Source organism: Heptranchias perlo, chromosome 2, assembly GCF_035084215.1.
Source record: "Heptranchias perlo isolate sHepPer1 chromosome 2, sHepPer1.hap1, whole genome shotgun sequence".
In the NCBI taxonomy this organism is placed as follows: domain Eukaryota; kingdom Metazoa; phylum Chordata; class Chondrichthyes; order Hexanchiformes; family Hexanchidae; genus Heptranchias; species Heptranchias perlo.
In genome coordinates, this window is record NC_090326.1 from 122,601,046 (window position 1) to 122,623,137 (window position 22,092).

General features: G+C 43.5%; 1 protein-coding gene across 1 annotated transcript in view; it reads right to left on the reverse strand.

The window, feature by feature from the left end:
- Positions 1-10,617: 10,617 nt before the first annotated feature.
- Positions 10,618-22,092, reverse strand: part of olah (oleoyl-ACP hydrolase) — a 72,355-nt gene continuing 60,880 nt past the window's right edge. The window contains exons 4-7 of the mRNA XM_068006841.1: positions 21,240-21,339; positions 15,024-15,193; positions 12,665-12,747; positions 10,618-11,447 (exon numbers count right to left, since the gene is read on the reverse strand). Coding sequence (XP_067862942.1) covers positions 11,305-11,447; positions 12,665-12,747; positions 15,024-15,193; positions 21,240-21,339 — 496 coding nt within the window. The 3' untranslated portion in view covers positions 10,618-11,304. The remainder of the gene's footprint in view (positions 11,448-12,664; positions 12,748-15,023; positions 15,194-21,239; positions 21,340-22,092) is intronic.

Consider the following 22,092-nt stretch of genomic DNA (forward strand, 5'->3'; position numbering starts at 1 on the left):
ATCACACTGGTCAGAAAACACAGGTGTGCAGCAATATATTCCTACACTTACCACCACCGTGTGAACATTACAATTTCTGATTACACTCTGCAGTGAGTTAAAACACTCAACTGGAAGTTAATTGGAATTATTCAAATCAATTGCCTCAACAAAGCACATTATGTATGCTAACAAATTCGAGAGGACATGACATCATAACTTGGTGGTGGAGGTGCACTATGGAGTCCAGAAGGTGTCGAAAACTTAATTACCCCTTATATACAATGCATTAACTCCAAACACTTATTTTCAGACAAGTAAGAATTTTAATTAAGAGTAACTTGAGCTCAAGTGGAAGTGTACCCCAAACAATGGTTGAGGCTACGTCTTCACTGTACATAGAAAACAGTTAACTTTTATACAGTTAATTCAGTAATGTCTGTCTATCATAGAATATGGGCGTACATGTACATTCCCCATTAGTTGAAGTGGTTAGTCAATCAAGCAGGGAGCCTGCCTCCTCTGGACATCCATAGCTCATTCCTGTTTTGGTACGTAGCAGGCCTCACAGGCATGAGAACACTACCTCCCTAAATTCCAAAGCTGGTTAATCAGTAGGGCTGAAGTCAGAATCAAGGCCACATGGCCTCTCAAGAAACTGTATTCTCATTATATTATAAGCCAGCAATACCCTTATCTGAAAGGGGGGAGGGGGGGAGGCCAGACAGTACCAAGCACCTGGACAGCCAACTTAATTATCAACGTACCAAGGACAATTGTGTCTTTCTGTGTGTGAGTGAAATTGTAACTACCCTATGTATGGGAGTCAAGGAGTTAACATTGGTCAAATACCCATCATGCTTTTCTCTTTTTATGGTCAAGTAACTGTTCACGTATTTCTACATTAATGTGGTCTTTATGGTTTTCCACAAAGGAAGTACAAATTATTACATTTCTCAGAATCATATATACTAAGATTAATTCTTTGGAACTCAATCAACTCTGCCTGCTCCAGGAACATGAACTTGGACCCTGACTTCAATGCAAAGATCCGAAGTACACTGAGGAATCTCAGTCCCACTGAAAATAGCAGACACATGGCAAAAGGAAACCAAAAAGAGGTTATTCAAATTCAAGAGAAAAACCTCGTCATCACAGATTCAGCAGTCTGGTAAGTGTAAAATAATGATTGGGGTAAGGATAACCAGATTGTGTCAGGAAGGGACAGAGCGTACAAACAAAAGACAATAGGGTCCGGTTAAGAAAAAATGGTAATAAGACAAATAGGGCCATAGTACAAAAAAATATTAAGATGTCTAAAAACGTTAAAAAGACAAATCTAAAGGCACTGTATCTGAATGCACGAAGCATTCGTCATAAGATAGATGAATTAACAGCGCAAATAGAAGTAAATGGATATGATATAATAGCAATTACAGAGACATGGCTGCAGGGTGACCAAGGCTGAGAGCTGAATATCCAAGGGTATTCAATATTTAGGAAGGACAGGCAAAAAAGAAAAGGAGGTGGGGTGGCTTTGTTAGTAAAGGATGAAATCAGAGCAATAGTGAGAAAGGATATTGGCTCAGAGAATCAAGATGCAGTATCAGTCTGGGTGGAGTTAAGAAGCACCAAGAGACAAAAAACACTGGTGGGAATTGTCTAAAGGCCTCCAAACAGTAGTGGTAATATAGGGGATGGGATCAAACAGGAAATTAGAGATGCATGTAACAAGGGTACTACAGTAATCATGGGTGATTTTTAATCTGCATCTAGATTGGCCAAACCAAATTCGCAATAATACTGTGGAGGATGAATTCCTGGAGTGTGTACGAGATGGTTTTTTAGACCAGGAGCCAACCAGGGAACAGGCTATCCTAGATTAGGTATTGTGCAATGAAAAGGGGTTAATTGTTGTGCAGGGTCTTTTAGGGAGGAGTAACCATAACATGATAGAATTCTTCATTAAAATGGAAAGTGAAGTAGTCCAATCTGAAACTAGGGTCCTAAATCTAAACAAAGGAAACTACGAAGGTATGAGGAGTGAGTTGGCTATGATAGATTGGGAAGCTTCATTAAAAGACATGATGGTGATAGGCAATGGCTAACATTTAAGGAACAAATGCATGAATTGCAACAATTATACAGTCCTTTCTGGCGCAAAAACACAAAAGGAAATGCGGCCCAACCGTGGCGAACAAAAGAAATTAAGGATAGTATTAGATCCAAAGAGGAGTCATATAAAGTTTCCAGAAAAAGTAGCAAGCCTGAGGATTGGGAGCAGTTTAGAATTCAGCAAAAAAGGATCAAGAGATTGATTTAAAAGGGGAAAAATAGAGTATGAGTGTAAACTTGCAAGGAACATATAAGTGGATTGTAAAAGCTTCCACAAGTGTGTAAAAAGAAAAAGATTAGTGAAGACAAATGTAGGTCCCTTACAGTCAGAAACGGGAGAATTTATAATAGGGAACAGGGAAATGCCAGAGCAATTAAACAAATACTTTGGTTCTGTCTTCATGGAAGAGGACACAAATAACTTCCCAGAAATGCAAGGGAATCAAGGGTCTAGTGAGAAGGAGGAATTAAAGGAAATTAGAATTAGTAAAAAAATAGTGCTGGAGAAATTAATGGGACTGAAAGCCGATAAATCCCCAGGACCTGATAATCTGCATCCCAGAGTACTAAAAGAGGTAGCCATGGAAGTAGTGGGTGCATTAGTTGTCATCTTCCAAAATTCTATAGATTGTGGAACAGTTCCTGCAGATTGGAGGATGGCAAATGTAACCCCACTATTTAAAAAAGGAGGGAGAGAGAAAACAGGGAACTACAGACCAGTTAGCCTAACACCAGTAGAAGGGAAAATGCTAGAGTCTATTATAAAGGATGTGATAACAGGACACTTAGAAAATATCAACGGGAATAGATAAAGTCAGCATGCATTTATGAAAGGGAAATCATGTTTGACAAACCTACTGGAGTTTTTTGAGGATGTAACTGGTAGAATAGATAAGGGAGAACCAGTGGATGTGGTTTATTTGGATTTTCAGAAGGCCTTTGATAAGGTCCCACGTAAGAGGTTAGTGTGCAAAATTAAGGCACATGGGATTGGTGATAATATACTGGCATGGATTGAAAATTGGTTAACAGACAGGAAACAGAGAGTAGGAATAAACGGGTCTTTTTCGGGGTGGCAGGTAGTGACTAGTGGGGTACCGCAGGGATCAGTGCTTGGGCCCCGGCTATTCACAATATATATCAATGATTTGGATGAAGGAACCAAATGTAATATTTCCAAGTTTGCTGACGACACAAAACTAGGTGCGATTGTGAGTTGTGAGGAGGATGCAAAGAGGTTTCAAGGTGATTTAGACAAGTTGAGTGAGTGGGCAAATACATGGCAGATGCAGTATAATGTGGATAAATGTGAAGTTATCCACTTCGGAAGGAAAAACAGAAAGGTAGTGTATTATTTAAATGGTGATGGATTGGGGAATGTTGATGTACAAAGACACCTGGGTGTCCTTGTACACCAGTCACTGAAAGCAAACATGCAAGTGCAGCAAGCAGTTAGGAAGGCAAATGGTATGTTGGCCTTCATTGCAAGAGGATTTGAGTATTGGAGCAAGGATGTCTTACTGCAGTTATACAGGGCCTTGGTGAGACCACACCTGGAGTATTGTGTGCAGTTTTGGTCTCCTTACCTAAGAAAGGATATACTTGCCAAAGAGGGAGTGCAGCGAAGGTTCACCAGACTGATTCCAGGGATGGCAGGACTGTCGTATGAGGAGAGATTGGGTCAACTCGGCCTGCATTCACTCGAGTTTAGAAGAATGAGAGGGGATCTCATTGAAACATATAAAATTCTGACAGGGCTAGACAGTCTGGATGCAGGGAGGATGTTTCCCCTGGCTGGGGGATCCAGAACGAGGGGTCACAGTCTCAGGATATGGGGTAGGACATTTAGGACTGAGATGAGGAGAAATTTCTTCACTCAGGGGGCGGTGAACCTGTGGAATTCTCTACCACAGAAGGATGTGGAGGCCAAGTCACTGAATATATTTAAGATGGAGCTAGATAGATTTCAAGACACAATAGGCATCAAGGGGTATGGGGAGAGAGCGGGAATATGGTATTGAGATAGAGGATCAGCCATGATCATATTGAATGGCGGAGCAGGCTCAAAGAGCTGAATGGTCTACTCCTGCTCCTATTTTCTATGTATCTATGTTTCTATGTGTTTCATCTTCCAAGGAATTTCCCAGTACAATAACAGTAAGTCTATAACTTTGTTTTTAAATATCTCCCAGCTTTACTTCATCTTCATATATTATTTGCTGCCAGTATGAATGCTGCAGCAGTCTTTTTCATATCAAGTGCATGTGTACATTGTGTTGATCTCCACACAGAAATGATGTTCATCCAACTCCCCTGCATCCATCTGTGAAACTATAATCATTTCAGAGAACACTGATGAGGTCCAGGAGGGATGGAATCTACTGCCATTGAACAGTTTCCACCCAAGGAGGGGAGTCCACATTGCATTGTCAAGTGGCAATAAGACCCTGTCATCCTGGATGCTCCACAAGATCTTCTCAGAGCCACATTAAATACACAGGAAGGTCTGCAATAGCTGTCCACGGGTATATCAATTATATACGGCAGATGCAGACCATTTGAAACCTACATCCCAGAGCTTTATAGAGGAGAACATGTGTCTGCTTAAGAAGGCTATTGATGATGTCCATGCCAATGTGTAACCTGAGAGCCCAAACTGGTGTGGTAATACAGTCTAATATTTTAGTTGTCTGGACTCATTTGACAGAACAGATGGGCTCTCTAATTAATCTTCTCACTGTACTAGGGCAAAAGTAGCGATCCTCATCATTCACTTTGCTGTGTGATGTAGGTGTTCACAGTCTCCTTGAGTCATCTGAAGGTCCTTCAGCAGGGATTCTGGGGCTACCATTTTACCAGCAGCTCAGATGGCCATCGCATCCAGGGTATCACCCTGTGCAGCATCCTTCAACAGAAGGAAACCTCTCAGTATCAACTTTCCAAAAATTCATAAACAGAAATGGGAAACCAAATTTTAGCTCTGTTAACATTGGTGTGACGATGTACTCTTATTGGTATTGTTTATCTTTTGCACTTAAAACTAAAAGAAAAAGCATACAAAAATGCTAAAACTAGCACAGATCCTGGCAACTGGGAGAGATACATAGAACATCAAAGGGTGACAAAACAGATAAGAGCTATCAAAAAGGGAGTATGAAAAGAAACTTGCAAGTGGAAAAAGAGAGTGGTCAAGAGCAATGTGGGCGCCTTAAAAACTGAGGAGTAAAGATGTCTTACTGCAATTATATAGGGCCTTGGTGAGACCACACCTGGAGTATTGTGTACAATTTTGGTCTCCTTACCTAAGAAAGGATATACTTGTCATAGAGGGAGTGCAATGAAGGTTCACCAGATTGATTCCTGGGATGGCGGGATTGTCGCATAAGGGGAGATTGAGTAGACTAGGCCTGTATTCTCTAGAGTTTGGGAGAATGAGAGGTGATCTCATTGAAACATACAAAATTCTCACAGGCTCGACAGGGTAGATGCAGGGAGGATGTTTCCCCTGGCTAGGGAGTCTAGAACCAGGGGTCACAGTCTCAGAATAAGGGGTAGGCCATTTAGGACTGAGATGGGGAGAAATGTCTTCACTCAGAGGGTGGTGAATCTTTGGAATTCTCTACCCCAGAGAGCTGTGGAGGCTCAGTCTTTGAGTACATTCAAAACAGAGATTGATAGATTTCTAGATATTAAAGGCATCGAGGGATGTGGGGATAGTGCAAGAAAATGGCGTTGAGGAAGAAGATCAGCCACGATCTTCTTGAATGGCGGAGCAGGCTCGAGAGGCCGGATGGCCTACTCCTGCTCCTATTTCTTATGTTATGTTCTTATGATGATGCTGATATTGTAAATGAAAATAAGGAAATGGCACACATGTTAAATAATTACTTTGCGTACAGGAAGAGGATAGCATGCCGGACACCCTAAGGAAACTAATTTTCAATCAGGGATGGGGACTCACCATAATTAATGTAAGCAAATTAACAGTAATGTAGAAAATAATGACACTAAAGAGCGACAAATCCCCAGGACCAGATGGTTCCCATCCCAGGGTTTTAAAGGAAGTAGGTGAGAACATTGCAGATGCCCTAACTATAATCTTCCTAAATTCTCTCGATTCAGGAACCGTTCCCTTAGATTGGAAAATTCCACCTGTCACTCTGTTATTTAAGAAAGGTGAGAGAGGGAAACCAGGGAATTATAGGCCAGTTAGCCTAACATCTGTTGTTGGGAAATTACTGGAGTCTAGAATTAAGGATAGAGTGACTGAACACCTTGAAAAATTTCAGCTGATCAGGGAGAGCCAGCATGGATTTGTAAAGGGGAGGTCATGCCTGACGAACGTGACTGAATTTTTTGAAGAGGTAACTAAAGTAGCGGACAGGGGAATGTCTATGGATGTTGTTTATATGGACTTCCAGAAGGCATCTGATAAAGTCCCTCATAAGAGACTGTTAGCTAAAGTTGAAGCTCATGGAATTGAAGGAAAATTATTGACCTGGTTAGGAAATTGGCTGAGTGGCAGAAGACAGAGAGTAGGGATAATGGGCAAGTACTCAAATTGACAGGATATGACTAGTGGTGTTCCACAGGGATCTGTGTTGGGGCCTCAACTATTCACTGTATTTATTAACAACTTAGATGACAGGATAAAGAGCCACATATCCAAGTTTGCCGATGACACAAAGATAGGCAGCATAGTAGGCAGTGTAGATGGAAGCATAACATGACAGAGAGATAATAAAGTGAATGGGCAAAACTGTGGCAAATTGATTTCAATGTAGGCAAGTGTGAGGTCATCCATATTGAACCTAAAAAAGATCAGAGTACTTTCTAAATGGTGAAAAGCTTTTAACAGTGGAGGCCCAAAGAGATCTAGGGGTTCATGTACATAAATGTACTTTAAAATGTCATGGACAGGTACAGAAAATAATCAAAAAGGCTAATGGAATGCTAGCCTTTATATCTAGAGGATTAGAATACAAGGAGGTAGAAGTTATGCTACAACTATACAAAGCCCTGGTTAGACCATACCTGGAGGACTGTGTTCAGTTCTGGACACCGCACCTTAGGAAGGATATGTTTGCCTTGGAGGGAGTGCAGTGTAGATATACTAGAATGATACCTGGAGTCCAAGGGTTACATTACAAGGAGAGATTACGCAAACTAGCGTTGTACTCCCTGGAATTTAGAAGATTAAGGGGTGATCTGATCAAAGTTTTCAAGATGTTAAGGGGAACTGCAAACGGCAGTTGATGTTAGCTCAGTTGTTAATTTTAAAACTGAGATTGTTGATTTTTGTTAGCCCCATTTCCTTAATACCTTTGGCTAAGGTGGGTATATGGAGTTAGATCACAGATCAGCCATGATCTCATTGAATGGCAGAACAGGCTCGAGGGGTTAAATGGCCTACTCCTGTTCCTATGTTCCTAATTGTTGAAGTCTTAAAGATGTTGAACAGAGAAGCTTAACTTCTTGTATCATTCCGTCATTTACAGTTACTGCCTAGATTGTAGTGGATTTAGCTAGTTTCTCATTTTATTATTTTTGTCCTCAATATTTATACTATATTTACTGTGTAATAATTGTCTAGTGAAGTAAAAGTCCTTTATTTTTCTTCTGTATTTTCTTTTAACCTATACGCCAATCTTTTGATCACAGTTCAAGTGCAGATTGGACCCAATAGCATGTTGGCTGTTTAATTCATTATTGTAACTCTAACAATTCCAAATGTGGTTGACTTTTAACTGCCCTCCGAAGTGGATAGCAAGCCCCTAGATTGAATAACACCACCTCAAGGCAACGAGGGATGGGCAATAAATGCCAGCCTTGCCAACATCCCAAGAATGAATTAAAAAAAAAATTAGTCACTTGTGATGCTCTGTTTTTTGTTTTAGGGGCACTACTAATCTTCCTTAATTCATGTAGAGAATGTTGATTGCTTCTGTCCCAACAGCATATTTTTTTCTCCGCTATCGGGTGCGTTCCTGGCGGGGGGGGCTCCGAAAATCGGGGAATCCTGGAGCGGGTCGGGAGCCCGGCTCCAACCCGCCCACTTCCGGGTTCCCCACAGACGCGCCGACGTGCGCGCGCAGCCCCCGCATGTGGGACTCCCGCAGGCAATTAAAGCCAGCGGGGTGCCACTTGAGAGTATTTATCTTGTCATTTCAGGTCATTAACAGACCTGATTAAGGGAATATGTGAGGAGGGGTTGGATTTTAGAAACAACTGGGACTGTTTCCCGTACTGGGGGAAACACTCCCAGTTGAAATGGACGTGTTGCAGCTATCAGCCTGTGGCAGCTGCAAAGGTCCATTTGACAGGTGGGGGAGGGGGAGACCCTCACTCATTACAGGAGGCCACTCTGTCACTTGGGACAAAGTTTGGCCTCCACCACCCTCCTCCTGACAAGAAAATTCACCAACTTGCATATTTACCCCAGGGTCCAGAGACATGTACCTACCGTGTGGACCCCCTCAGATGTACATCTTCTGAATGGGGGCCGCCGTAGCTGCAGTCATGACCTCTTCGGAGGGCGAACAGCTTCACCAGCCTCGCCGGCCAAGCCGTCCACCTCTGACACGTGGAGCTCCACAACACAGTGCTGTGACACATCCACCTGCACAGCAGGAGGGAGGGCAACCGCAGAGAGAGATGCGTCGCAGGGGGCACTACCCTCGCCTCAGGGTCCACAGACCGAGGCTCAGCTTCCTGGACCTCTCTGAGCAGCAGTGCACACGGAGGCTCAGAGTCACTCGACATGTAGTCGTGGACATCTGCAGCCTCCTTCATGCCGAGCTGCTCTCGGTTGGCCCGAGCACCATCTTCTTACCTGTCGCTGTCAAAGTCACCACTGCCCTTAACAACTTCTCCTCCACATCCTTCCAGGGTGCCACCGGGGACATCGCTGATGTCTCTCAGTCGTCTGCACAAAAGAGCCCTGCAAATACACCTACACCCACTTTGCAGTGACACAATGGGTGGCATCAGGTGTGGGTCTTCATTGTGATCCTCAGGAAAGGGCATTATTGCACAAACCAGACAAGATTCGTAAAGATGTGGCAGTAGTGGTGCCAATATAATATGTGATGTGAGTGGTCAGAAATTCAATATAAGTAAAAACCATGACAAACCCTCAAACACCCTTGTGCATCCCCTTCATGCTCACAACACGTTTGCCTTACGCTTCCTACTGCACATATGTGATGCATGCCCTGTGGCTGCAGCACAGGTAGTGGCAGGTTGAGTGAGGCTGACCGTGAAAGAGATGCATGAGAGGGTGAGTATGAGATAGAGCCATGAGATTGTATGAGGATTGGGTTGAGTGGTAGTGGCGGGATGAGTACTGGCGAGGTGAGTAAGTGCAGGTAAGATGAGGATGAGCTTTGAGTGGGTGTGAGGGGTGATGTGACAGAGTAGTGTTGGCAGTGTAGAAGGAGATGTGGGGTGGGGGCGGTGATGTGGCAGACGGAGTGTAGGGGAATCAGTAAGTGTACTCACTTTGGCTGACCTACTTAGGTCATTGCAGTGCCTCCTGCACTGTATGCAGATGGGCGATATGTTGGTGGTGCAGGTGACCTCCTCTCCCACCTCGAGCCAAGCCTTCTTGGTGGCAGAGGCAGGCCGCTTCCTCCCACCCGCCGGGGGGAAGATCTCTGTCCTCCCCCTCCTCCTCACCCTATCTAATGATACCTGGAGTGAGGCATCATTAAACTGGGAGCAGCCTTCCCCCTGGGCTGCTCCATGCTGTAATTTTTCCTATTTCTTGCAGCATCAGTCAGTGGAGGACTGCCCTTTAAATAGAGCTCCTCCAGCTGACAGAGCTTACTGCGCATGCGCAGCCCGCCCGACGCGCAGATCAGCAGCGGGGAACCCGGAAGACCAGTTAAGTGGATCCAATTAGGCTGCGATCGCGCGTGGGGCAGACTGATTTCACCGGGCATGTTACCCACGCGCCCAATAGCCCCCCCGCCGCGAACCCGCAGCCCTGGTAATATCGAGCCCATTGTTGCAGATATTGCTGGGAGCACTACAGCAACTTGGAAAACGATACATGAGAATGGTATATACACTCATTTTGACTGAGGTACTGTATTCTGGACTATTAGGAAAAAAGATGATTTTCATTATACTAACTTTATTCCACCAGAGTAGAAAATAATCTAGTCTGAGTGTGACTTATAATTCTCTGAGTACACCATATTACTCTGGGATCTGTGGTTTAACAAAAGTTAATTGCCATTCCACTTCCATTACCATTAACTGGCTGAATTACCATTTGAAAGTCACATTTTTATAATATTTTTGTCCTAAATTGACTTCGTATAATATGTATGTTTGTCGTCTAACTTCTAAGAATTATTCAGCTTGTGAATTAGTAATTTTTATCATAACTCTAAATAATGTAGATTTTCCAGATGTCATACTGAAACACTTTTTTTGAGATGTCATGCTGAGAAATGTTTGAGACTTACAGAAATATGAAGAACATCTCAACTCATTTTAAATGAACTGACCCATGTGCACAGTTACTTTCTTTTATTTTTGATGTAGATCATTACTACAGACTTGACACAACATATTTAGTATCTTCTATGGAAAATAAATCAATTTAAAATAAATCAAAGCATGTCTAAAATGTATATGTTTCTCTTTTCTTTGCAGGTATGAATGAATAAAAAAGATGTCATGAAAGCTTATGTTGAAGTGATGGTAAAGAAATACAGGAAATGAAATAGCATTTTGGATTAAGTAAACACCTTGGCCCTGGAATTCCGGGAGGGTAGAACTGTGGTGTAATCATGTGAGGGAGCTGCAATTTGGGCCAGAATGTGGATCCCCCAGGTTTCCACCCAATGTGTTTTTTCCTGGAAATTGCACTCTAGAGAGGGCAGTCTTTTCTTCTGCCCAAGGAGTACAATGATGGTGTGCCTGCGGGTATTCCTCCACTACCCTGGGAATTCTGCCCAGCTTGCCACCTGATAGGCCCAGCTTGTGTTCAAATAGCAAAGGAAGGAATTTCTTGTGACTGCATTAAACATTCATATGCTACTGTCCCCAGGCACAATTTCAAGCCCATAGTGTTTAAATGTGGAACAAGAATACATCATAGTATGTGTACAAAGTGGAAAAAAATCTTTGTTAAACTTATTATAATATTGTAGAAGTTCCTAATATTTGAACTAAAACCCTTATAAGCTGCCCTGGTCTTTAAAAATAGTTTATTTCAACAGTTTCTAAATGCTTCGTAATGTAAGCTACTAAAAAGTTTTCATTATCTGGCTCTTTGAGGTAAAAATGGCCTCCAGGAAAAATACGGATGGTAAATTCCCCACTTGTGAAGTCGTTCCAAGCTGCAGGAATTAAACAAAATACAATTTTAATTCTCATCTCATTGCTGAATTGCCACTAAAACCTAACTGGTCTGGTTCATTAATGTTCATCAGAAAGAGGCCGAAAACAGCCAAAGAACCCAACAAGGCTGGGGACATGGAGGTTCTGCCAAATGTAATGTCAGGACCTCATTATCATTTTTTAAATTCTGTTTCCCACATGGCAGACAGCCTAATTGAAAACCAGCGGCAGGAAACTGCAGCTGGGGATCCTTGGGGATGGTCCCCGGCAATTGGGAAGTGGGCAGGCTCCAGATCGGGGCTTGGGGGAGGGGGGGAAGGAAGGGGGATCGGCCGTTATCATGGGAGGGGAGCAGACTACAGATCGGGGCTGGGGGTGGGGGGGGGAAGAGGGGGATCAGCTGTGATCGTGAGAGGGTAGTCATGATGTGGAGATGCCGGTGATGGACTGGGGTTGACAATTGTAAACAATTTTACAACACCAAGTTATAGTCCAGCAATTTTATTTTAAATTCACAAGCTTTCGGAGACTTCCTCCTTCCTCAGGTAAATGTACCTGAGGAAGGAGGAAGTCTCCGAAAGCTTGTGAATTTAAAATAAAATTGCTGTACTATAACTTGGTGTTGTAAAATTGTTTACAATCGTGAGAGGGGAGCAGGCTGCAGATCGGAGCTTGGGGGCGGGGGTCGGCGATCGCAACAGGGGCTAGAGAGAGGCTGCGATCGGCCAAAGGGAGGCCGTAGGCTTCCTTGAGGGGCCGGGGAGAGCACTCCTGCTCCACAAGGAGTGCTAAAAAGGCACTTACTTTCTGGAGCTGGCCGCTCCCACCTCCCTTTCACTGCCGGGTTTACCGAGCCTTGGGAAACCTGGCCGGCAGCAGTTAAATTTAAATCAGGCTCCCAATATGTTAATGAAGTGTCCCGCCACTTGTGCGCTACGCTAATTGCAGCCGTAAAAATGGCAGCAGGCACATAAGTATCGGGGTGGGGTCTTGTTTCGTGTTTTTTAGGATTTAACCCTCCTCCTCCCACCCATCATGGGTTTGGGGGGGGGGAACTTAATATCGAAGCCTTTATTTCTAAGACATCAGATAGCAGTGTGATTTATACTGATAGTAGTTAGTAGACTAATAAGCAAATTTGATGCATGCATGAACCAAACAAAAATTATTTTGTGCAACTGTAGGTTCAAGCTATATGCTGGAACATTAGTCTCACCTTCAAGGTCATGTCGCGCATTCTCCTCTCCATCAAAAATGCTGATGGAACAAGAGAAGAACTTATTCTGTAGTTTTTCAAAGCTGTAGCAGAAACAAAACCAGTTCAAAATTATTCGAAAGTCATTAACTTCATACTAACAAACAACTTGCATTTGAATAGCGCCTTTCACGTAATAAAATATCCCAAGGTGCTTCACAGGAGCATAATCAGACAAAAATTGATATCTCACACTAGAAATGGCAACAGTTCAATTCTTTTTAAAACAAAAACTCACTTCATTCTATCCTCCCTTCAGATCTACTTCACACATAATGGGGGTGATTTTAAACCCCAAGAACGGGTGAGTTGGGGGCGGGTGGGAGTTGAAAATAGTTGTTTTTTTGGATCGCGACCGCAACCCGGCTTTATTTCTGGGTTTAACATTGGCGCGGAAAAGTACAAGCTTCCCACTGGGAATACAAAGTCCGAAAATTTTGCGGTTGCGACCCAAGAAAACAACTATTTTCAACTCCCATCCGCCCCCAACACACCCGTTCTTGGGGTTTAAAATCACCCCCAGTGTTGCAGACGTGGCAGCAGTGAGGTGATTAGATGTCAAGCTGTTTTGGGATAGCCTATAGAAGGTGCAAAAGAGCAGCTTGGTGTGAGTTGGCTGTGGAATTTTCCTTCTACAAATGCCTGGCCTCAATTCAACGCCTCCCTAAAGGAACAAGTAAGTCTGGGAACCTGCCAAATGGGGAATCACAGGCACAAGCCTTCATCCTGCCAGTCCTTGGGAAAGTTGTCTTCTGAAATGCTCCTTCTCGCAAAGGTGATTGAGGAGGTAACATGGAGGGTCGATGAGGGTAACGTGTTTGATGTAGTGTACATGGATTTTAGCAAGGCTTTTGACAAGGTCCCACATGGCGGACTGGTCAGAAAAGTAAAAGCCCATGGGATCCAAGGGAAAATGGCACGTTGTATCCAAAATTGGCTCAGTGGCAGGAAGCAAAGGGTAATGTTTGACGGGATTTTGTGACTGGAAGGCTGTTTCCAGTGGGGTTCCGCAAGGCTCAGTACCAGGTCCTTTGCTTTTTGTGGTATAAATGATTTGGACGTGAATGTACGGGGCTTGATCAAGAAGTTTGCAGATAATACAAAAATTGGCCGTGTGGTTGAGAGTGAGGAGGAAAGCTGTAGACTGCAGGAAGATATCAATGGACTGGTCAGGTGGGCAGAAAAGTGGCAAATGGAATTCAATCCAGAGAAGTGTGAGGTAATGCATTTGGGGAGGGTGAACAAGGCAGGGGAATACACAATAAATTGTAGGATACTGAGAAGTGTAGAGGAACAGAGGGGCCTTGGAGTCCATGTCCACAGATCCCTGAAGGTAGCAGGACAGGTAGATAAGGTGGTTAAGAAGGCTTACGGGATACTTTCCTTTATTAGCCGAGGCATAGAATATAAGAGTAGGGAGGTTATGCTAAAACTGCATAAAACACTGGTTAGGCCACAGCTTGAGTACTGCATACAATTCTGGTCACCACATTACAGGAAAGATGTGATTGCACTAGAGAGGGTACAGAGATTTACAGTGATGTTGCCAGCGCTGGAGAATTTCAGCTGTGCGAAAAGATTGGATAGGCTGGGATTGTTTTCTTTGGAACAAAGAAGGCTGAGGGGAGATTTAATGGAGGTGTATAAAATTGAGGGGCCTAGATAGCGTGGATAGGGAGGACCTGTTTCCCTTAGTAGAGGGGTCAGTGACCAGGGGGCATAGATTTAAAGTAATTGGTAGAAGGATTAGCGGGGAGCTGAGGAGAAATGTTTTCACCCAGAGGGTGGTGGGGGTCTGGAACTCACTGCCTGAAATGGTGGTAGAGGCAGAAACCCTCAACTCATTTAGAAAGTACTTGGACGGGCACTTGAAGTGCCGTAAGCTACAGGGCTATGGACCAAGTGCTGGAAAGTGGGATTAAGCTGGATAGCTCTTTTTTGGCCAGCACAGTTACGATGGGCTGAATGGCCTCCTTCTGGGCCGATCTTTCTATGATTCTATAAAACATTTTTAATAAAGTTGCGTGTTTAACTTTGTGCACTGTCTGAAAGAATGCTGCTGTAGTGACTGACTGCATTTTATCTACTAAAAAGTTAGTGTTGAAGGCAGAAAAGAGTTTAATCCAACTGGATTCTTTCATGTTCACAATATGAACTACACATAGTTACAATATTACAGCAACGCGATCACATCAAAAGAGGATCATTGTGCTTCAATTTTAATGTGAAAAACAAATCAAAAGAGAACAGGTAGAAAATAAATCTAACACATTGTACCCACTTTATAATTCTAATCTTACTATACATTATGCAGATTTACTTTTTTAAGTCCATAAGTCTAATATCTGCTTTTACAACTGGGACAAAGAGTTGCAGAATGTCTTTATTTGTAAGAATTTCCGATGGGGTGCCACCGACAGATGTCATCCATTCCAAGAATTCATCATCTGGGAGGTCTGACCTCTTCTGGGTGGGGTAATGAGCCGCAGACTAAATTATAGAAAAAGATGAAATAATTAACCAGTATCATTTCAACCGTTAACCTTTATAACCTTTATTAAAAAAGCGAAGCCAGATAATAAGTGCAAATGCATACATGGCATTTTTTTTTATGATCATAAAGGTGCGGGATATCAGTGTAAGCTGTAATCACTTCCAGATCAGCTGCAGCACAAGTTACATGCTGCTCTATTTACTCTGCTCCAATAATGTGCCTTAATCCCAACTTTTTATTACACTAATTCACTTTTTTTGTTTCTCACACCAGCCATCCTTGAGTGAGTACCAATTTTAGTTCTAAATTATGGTCAGTTTTGTTTTGTTGGAGAACATGGCTGAGATTGCCCAAATGTACTTAATCTAGGACTCTTGCAGCTGCCAGCAAGGAGACTTTCATCCAGTCAGGCTGGGTTCCAAATATGATGGATGAAAGGATGTGTGGTAAATCCACTGCTTCACTTAGTCCCTGTACACAACAATCCTGCTGAGAAACTGATAAAGCAGCATGGTCACTGCCCTTTAGTCACCTTGTGTGCCTGTGCTCCACTGAGTTGACCTTGTGCACAGTGAGCTTATCTAAATAAATGTTTACGGCCCTTGGCACATAACATGTTGGGAGCGTACAAGGGGCTACACACAGCTCATACACCACTAGCAACTCCTTAAAAAGGTCTGCTGGTTCCCTTAAAAGGGAAATTAGCTACAATTCAAAACATGGCAAAAGCAAGGAGAAAAGGCAGAACAGCGCAATTCCAAAACACTTTGCTGGAAGTGCTATAGAGAAGGGTGGATCTTTTTGGAGCTGATGGCCACTTTCTACTCAAGAGTACTGTCCGAGCAGCGTGAATAGTGTGACAGAGAAAACTATGCTGTCTCAACTGTGGTCCGAGCCTGGGAGCAGGCGGGATGAGGAAGAACTTTGCTGGGCTATGCAAGGTTGCCAAGTGTGTTCACACTTTGCATAATTTAACAAAGTTGTCTTACAAGGTACCTTAATAGCACTTTAATGTAAATGTGGTGTAGCAGCGCAAAAGGACAATGTACTGCTGTTTAACAATGGCTTATTTATTTACAAATGCATAGGCATGCCCATGTTTGACATGGAGCTCTGCATTGCTGCCATCACAATGAATTTGCACCTTGGCCCATAAAATGTGGCAAGCAACGAACACTAAGCACGCTGCCCACACAAGATACCTGCTCGCACTCACTTAAGGTGGCTGCTAGTCTGGGCACGTGAACCATAAACATCTTGCATATTGCTTACTTCAACATCTGTCTCTGTACTAACTCCTTGCAGGAACTGCTTGCACATAACCAGTGCTAGCAAATGGAGAAAGTGAGGGTTCACTTCAGCTGTGACCTTTGACTCCTTATGAGGAGAGGGCCCTGGCGATTGTGGGCATGGAGACGAGTGGGGGAGGGGAAGGTCAGAGGCGTCTCAAAAGCAGGATCATCTGATTTTCATTCTTTCTTTCCTTATTCAGTTACTCATTCCCTCAAACATAAACATATACTGTAGTGTTTTATTGCTACCATTCTAAAATATGTTCTTCTTCTGTTCCTCTAGGTGCCCAAGGGGCGGTGGTTCAGAGACCTCGAAACAAACACAATGAGCATATCACACACTCTCACTGCTCATACAGTGGCAACGATACATCCACTTCATTGAGGTCAGTCTTGAGTTACAGGAGGGGGTAGAAGCACAGAGCACAAGCCAGAAGGAGCAAATGTAGGTGGAATTAAAGGAGATGCAATCTGCTGGCTAGAGGGTCAGTACAAGAGCTCTGGTAGCTGCTGAGCCTTAGCTTACCACAGCCACAGCTTGCAAAGCTTGTAAACTCAAAGAAAGAAAGAACTTGCATTTATATAGCACCTTTCATGACCTCAGGACGTCCCAAAGCGCTTTACAGACTTTTGAAGTATAGTTAGTGGTATAATGCAAGTAACATGGCAGCTAATTTGCATACAGCACGGTCCCAAAAACAATGAGATAATTACCAGATAAATTTTTTTTATTCGTTCATGAGATGTGGGCGTCGCTGGCAAGGCATTTATTGCCCATCTCTAATTGCCCTTGAGAAGGTGCTGGTGAGTCGCCTTCTTGAACCGCTGCAGTCCCTGTGGTGAAGGTACTCCCACAGTGCTATCAGGTCGGGAGTCCCAGGATTTTGACGGAGCGATGACGAAGGAACGGCGATATATTTCCAAGTCGGGATGGTGTGTGATTGGAGGGGAATGTGCAGGTGGTATTGTTCCCATGTGCCTGCTGCCCTTGTTCTTCTAGGTGGTAGAGGTCACGGGTTTGGGAGGTGCTGTTGAAGAAGCCTTGGCGAGTTGCTGCAGTGCATCCTGTAGATGGTGCACACTGCAACTACGGTGCGCTGGTGGTGAAGGGAGTGAATGTTTAGGATGGTGGATGGGGTACCAGTCAAGCGGACTGCTTTGTCCTGGATGGTGTCGAGCTTCTTGAGTGTTGTTGGAGCTGCGCTCATTCAGGCAAGTGGAGAGTATTCCATCACACTCTTGACTTGTGCCTTGTAGATGGTGGAAAGGCTTTGGGGAGTCAGGAGGTGAGTCACTCGCTGTATAATACTCAGCCTCTGACCTGCTCTTGTAGCCACAGTATTTATGTGGCTGGTCCAGTTAAGTTTCTGGTCAATGGTGACCCCCAGGATGTTGATGGTGGGGGATTTGGTGATGGTAATGATGTTGAATGTCAAGGGGAGGTGGTTAGGCTCTCTCTTGTTGGGGATGGTCATTGCTTGGCACTTGTCTGGCGTGAATACCAGATAATCTGTTTTAGTGATGTTGGTTGAGGGATAAATATTGGCCAGGACACCGGAAGAACTCTTCATATAGTGCCATGCGATCTTTTGCTTTCATCTGAGAGGGCAGGCAGGACCTTGTTTAAACGTCTAATCTAAAAGATGGCACCTCTGACAATACAGCACTCCCTCAGTACTGCAGTGAAGTGTAAACCTAGATTATGTGCTCAAGGCTCTGAAGTGCAACATGAATCCACAATCTTCTGACTCACAGGCAAGAGTGCTACCACTGAGCCAAGGCTGACACCTATCAGCAGTTCATTCAGGCATTGGAAAGCATGCAAAACAGCTTATTCCGTATGGGGGCATCTGGCTGTGTTGTAGATTACCATGAAGAGTGTGTGCACGTCAGGCCCTGCGCTGTGGAGCCCTTCATGGTCGAGGACTAGGCTTGGGCATAACTTTCATCACAAATTTATTAGCTAGGGTTCTTGAGACCCAGGACTTCAACTTACAGCAGTCTGTCTTGTCTGAATTCACCATGTTGGAGAATCAGATTGAGGTAGCCATAACATGGCTTGAACTACCTCACTGCCGCTCAGTAGCCTACTACCACACAGATCTTGGAATTCTTTGGCCCAAAGAGTTGTGGAGGCTGAGTCATTGAATATATTCAAGGCTCAGTTAGACAAATTTTTGATCAGCAAGGGAGTCAAAGGATATGGGGAACAGGTGGGAAAGTGGAGTTAAGGCCAGAATCAGATCAGCCATGATCTCATTGAATGGCGGCGCAGGCTCGAAGGGCCAAATGGCCTCCTCCTGCTCCTATCTCTTATGTTCTTATCTCTGAACGTGCTGAGGGAGCACCCAGAAGGGAAATGGCTGGAGTCTGCTAAGATGGGGTTGTTTCTCAGGCTGACATCACATCCAGCCACTCCACTCAAATAAGTACAGATGTGTCATTCAGGATACAGGCTTAAGCAGTCACTGCAGATCCTTCTACAGAAGCAGCACAAGGTGGTGTTGGGCCACTTCCATCTCTAGAGGTAGCCACTGAAATGCAACAGCTATCCACCTCACTTCCTCCTCTGACTGGGGAAACACTTAGAAGGAGTACACGGTTAAGAAGTAGAAGACACAGAACAAACACTGTCACAAAGTGAAGGCATTGGGGAAAACACACCTGCCCCACCTGCAGTTAGTGTGAATAAAATTTGGCATCACTAATATTCTACTGGGTGCCATGAGTTCTTTGTTATGAGACAGATTAGGGTAGCTATGAGAAATCCTGCTTTATTGAGAGGCCCTGATTTTACACACAGGGAGATAGGGGCAAGACTCTATTTGCTGAGGTATTGAGCAGATGTGGAAGTGACTGTTGTGCTTTGGCTGTTCATGCAGTTAAGTGAAAGCGTCTGTGAAAAACTGCCTTATAACCCCAGCTGATTGGCTAGTTTGCACATATTTTTGCCTCTTGGTCAGGGTCATCTTCTGGTGCGTGACTTCCACAGCCTGCTCCACAGAAAGGCACCCGTGTAGGGTGAAATTATATAAAATCCAGCAGGTTGTAAAAATGATGGATATCTTCGTCAGGCTGTACTGCAGTACATCCTCCATTGTTTTAGGCACGTGAACCTTTGCTTCAGGATGGTAATGGTATGTTCAGCCAACACTGCTGGTAGCAATGTGCACCTCATTATATCACTCTTTAGGTCTTGTTCTTGGGATCCCCAATTGGGTAAGCAATCATGATTGTATTGGATAAATTTGGTCCCCAACAGCCATCCATTCAATCTTCCAGATCCTTCAAATAATGGTGGAATCACAGATTGTTGTGAAATGAATGAATTGTGGCAACTGCCAGGGTAACGGGCATTAATATGAATGATTTGGTACCTGTGGTCACAGATCAACTGCACATGGATGGAGTGGAATTTCTGTTCCAAATATGTGCCATCAATAATATTCTGCACTTTGGGAAATCCAGTCAAATAGTAAAAGTGCAGGGATCTTTTATATTGCTGCATGGTTTCAATGGAAAAATTAGTGAATTGAGAGGCTCGGCCAAACAAGATGTCTGTGATCTGCAAGAAGCAAGTGTGCGCTACACGTTGGGTTATTTGGCAGATATATCCTGCTGCTGACTTGAGCAACCCCAAAGAATAGAAATCACCATGACTGTGGCTGATTCAACTGTCCCTGTTACTGAAGTGAATTGCAAGTGTGGCTTCAGGACTTTGTAAAGTTCAGTGATGTTCTTTTTGAGAAAACATAGCCTCTGCATTCAAGTTTTGTCAGACATGTCCAGGTATGAATGGTGACATAAGAACAGATCGTCATTTATTTCCTAAGGTGCAAATGCACCAGTCTGGCATCTCTCCTGTGACTCTCCTCCTTCCTCCTCCAGCAACTGCAATTAAAGAAGCATGCCCATAGCAATACCCATAACTGCTCCCAAGGCAGCACACAGAAACTGTTCTTTGGAAACAGGGACAGAATACACATACTGTGCAGATTAAGTAGTAAGCTTCAATAAGTTTCATTTATTTCCTTTCTCCAACAACAGCAATATAGCACAGAAGCAGTGAGTGACAAACGACTGTAGAGAAATCCAGGACCCAACTGAAGTGAAGAGGCATGTCAAGTAATGCCTTTCTTGGGATCATCTCCCAAAACTTGGGGCCTTAATAAGCCTACTAGATAACAGCTGTGCAGGCTATAATTGCCACAAGTACTTCAGGGTTACATTATGATGCACACAATGCATCAAGCATCTGCACTCCATAACACAGGGAGCCAGTTCGCAACGGCCATAGAAAATCATATTATCAATTCCTTATAATACTATAAGTAATCAAGTATGTGCGGATTCCACTGAGTGTTTTCTATTTCTAATCATTTTACAGTAATTTTTATTATGAACACAGGGTGACTTGTCCTCCAAGCTGCCCTTCATGGAGGTGCTTAACCTCTGCTCATTGCCTCCTCATCATGTGTAAACTGCTGGCATAAACCTGCCTCCTACCACTCCATGACATATCATGCTGCAGCACAATGTGCTGTGGCAACTGTGTAATGCTTTCTAAGTCACTGGTAGATGTCTATTACTCAATGTGTAGAGCTCCTGGTGGAACTCAAAGTAGTCCATATTTTTGTCCAGCTCAGCCAGCCTGAGAAAAAGAAATAGATAGTACACTCCATAGGACATTTTTTAGTATAAATATTTTGATAAAAAATAATGTTAAACAGTTTTAATCTATTTTACTTACTTGTGGTGCTTTTCCACCAGATAGAAAAAGGTGCACAGGCTCCAAACCATGATTTCTTTTTAGGCACTCTGCTGTAGCAAAACCGAGGTATGCCCCAAAACTATAGAGGAAAAAATGTGATTAAGGCCTTTTGAGCTTTAGCCTAGATCTTGTATCAAAGGTACGCACAATACAACACTGCTGTGAAGTCAGTATCAGTGCTGTTATTGTCCATTATGAATCACTGGTATATTTACTCAGATAATTTATTTGGCACTGTAATTGTTTTCTGCACATCCCACATATACAATCTGGGTGTAGGGGTGTTCCAGGAGCTGGCCTGCTCAAATAGGCTTCTTAAAAGAAGGTGGTTTCTGAACCAGCTTTTATTTTGTAAGGGTGTTATTTTCCTCTTGCTGCATTTTGCTTCATGCATTGGTTAGTTTTGCTGAGCAGCCCTCCATTTCTTCCCTTGCCAATAATTTTCTTCATTACTGTTGGTTACTGATTGTTTTGAAATTCACCAAAGAGGTAAGGATGGCTATTCTTTTGCACCATTCTGTATGCACTGCAGAATTGAGAAAGGAGTTTGTGAGGGGCCTACAAATGCAATTACCCTTTAAGTTTTTTGGCCACACCTGTCACTAACCCAAGACCTGCATTAATAGACGCTTTATGGTACCTGGACATCATGAAACTTGTCTTTGCCAATTCTACTTCATGAGACAGGCTGCCACAGAGTTATGTCATCTGCCCCAGAATTACCTGCACATAGCATTAGGATGGCTCTTCCTATAGAAGTAAAGGTTACTACATCATGAAGCCTACGTATTACTGACCTTCTAAGCCACCCGGGAGACATGCCACATCAGGC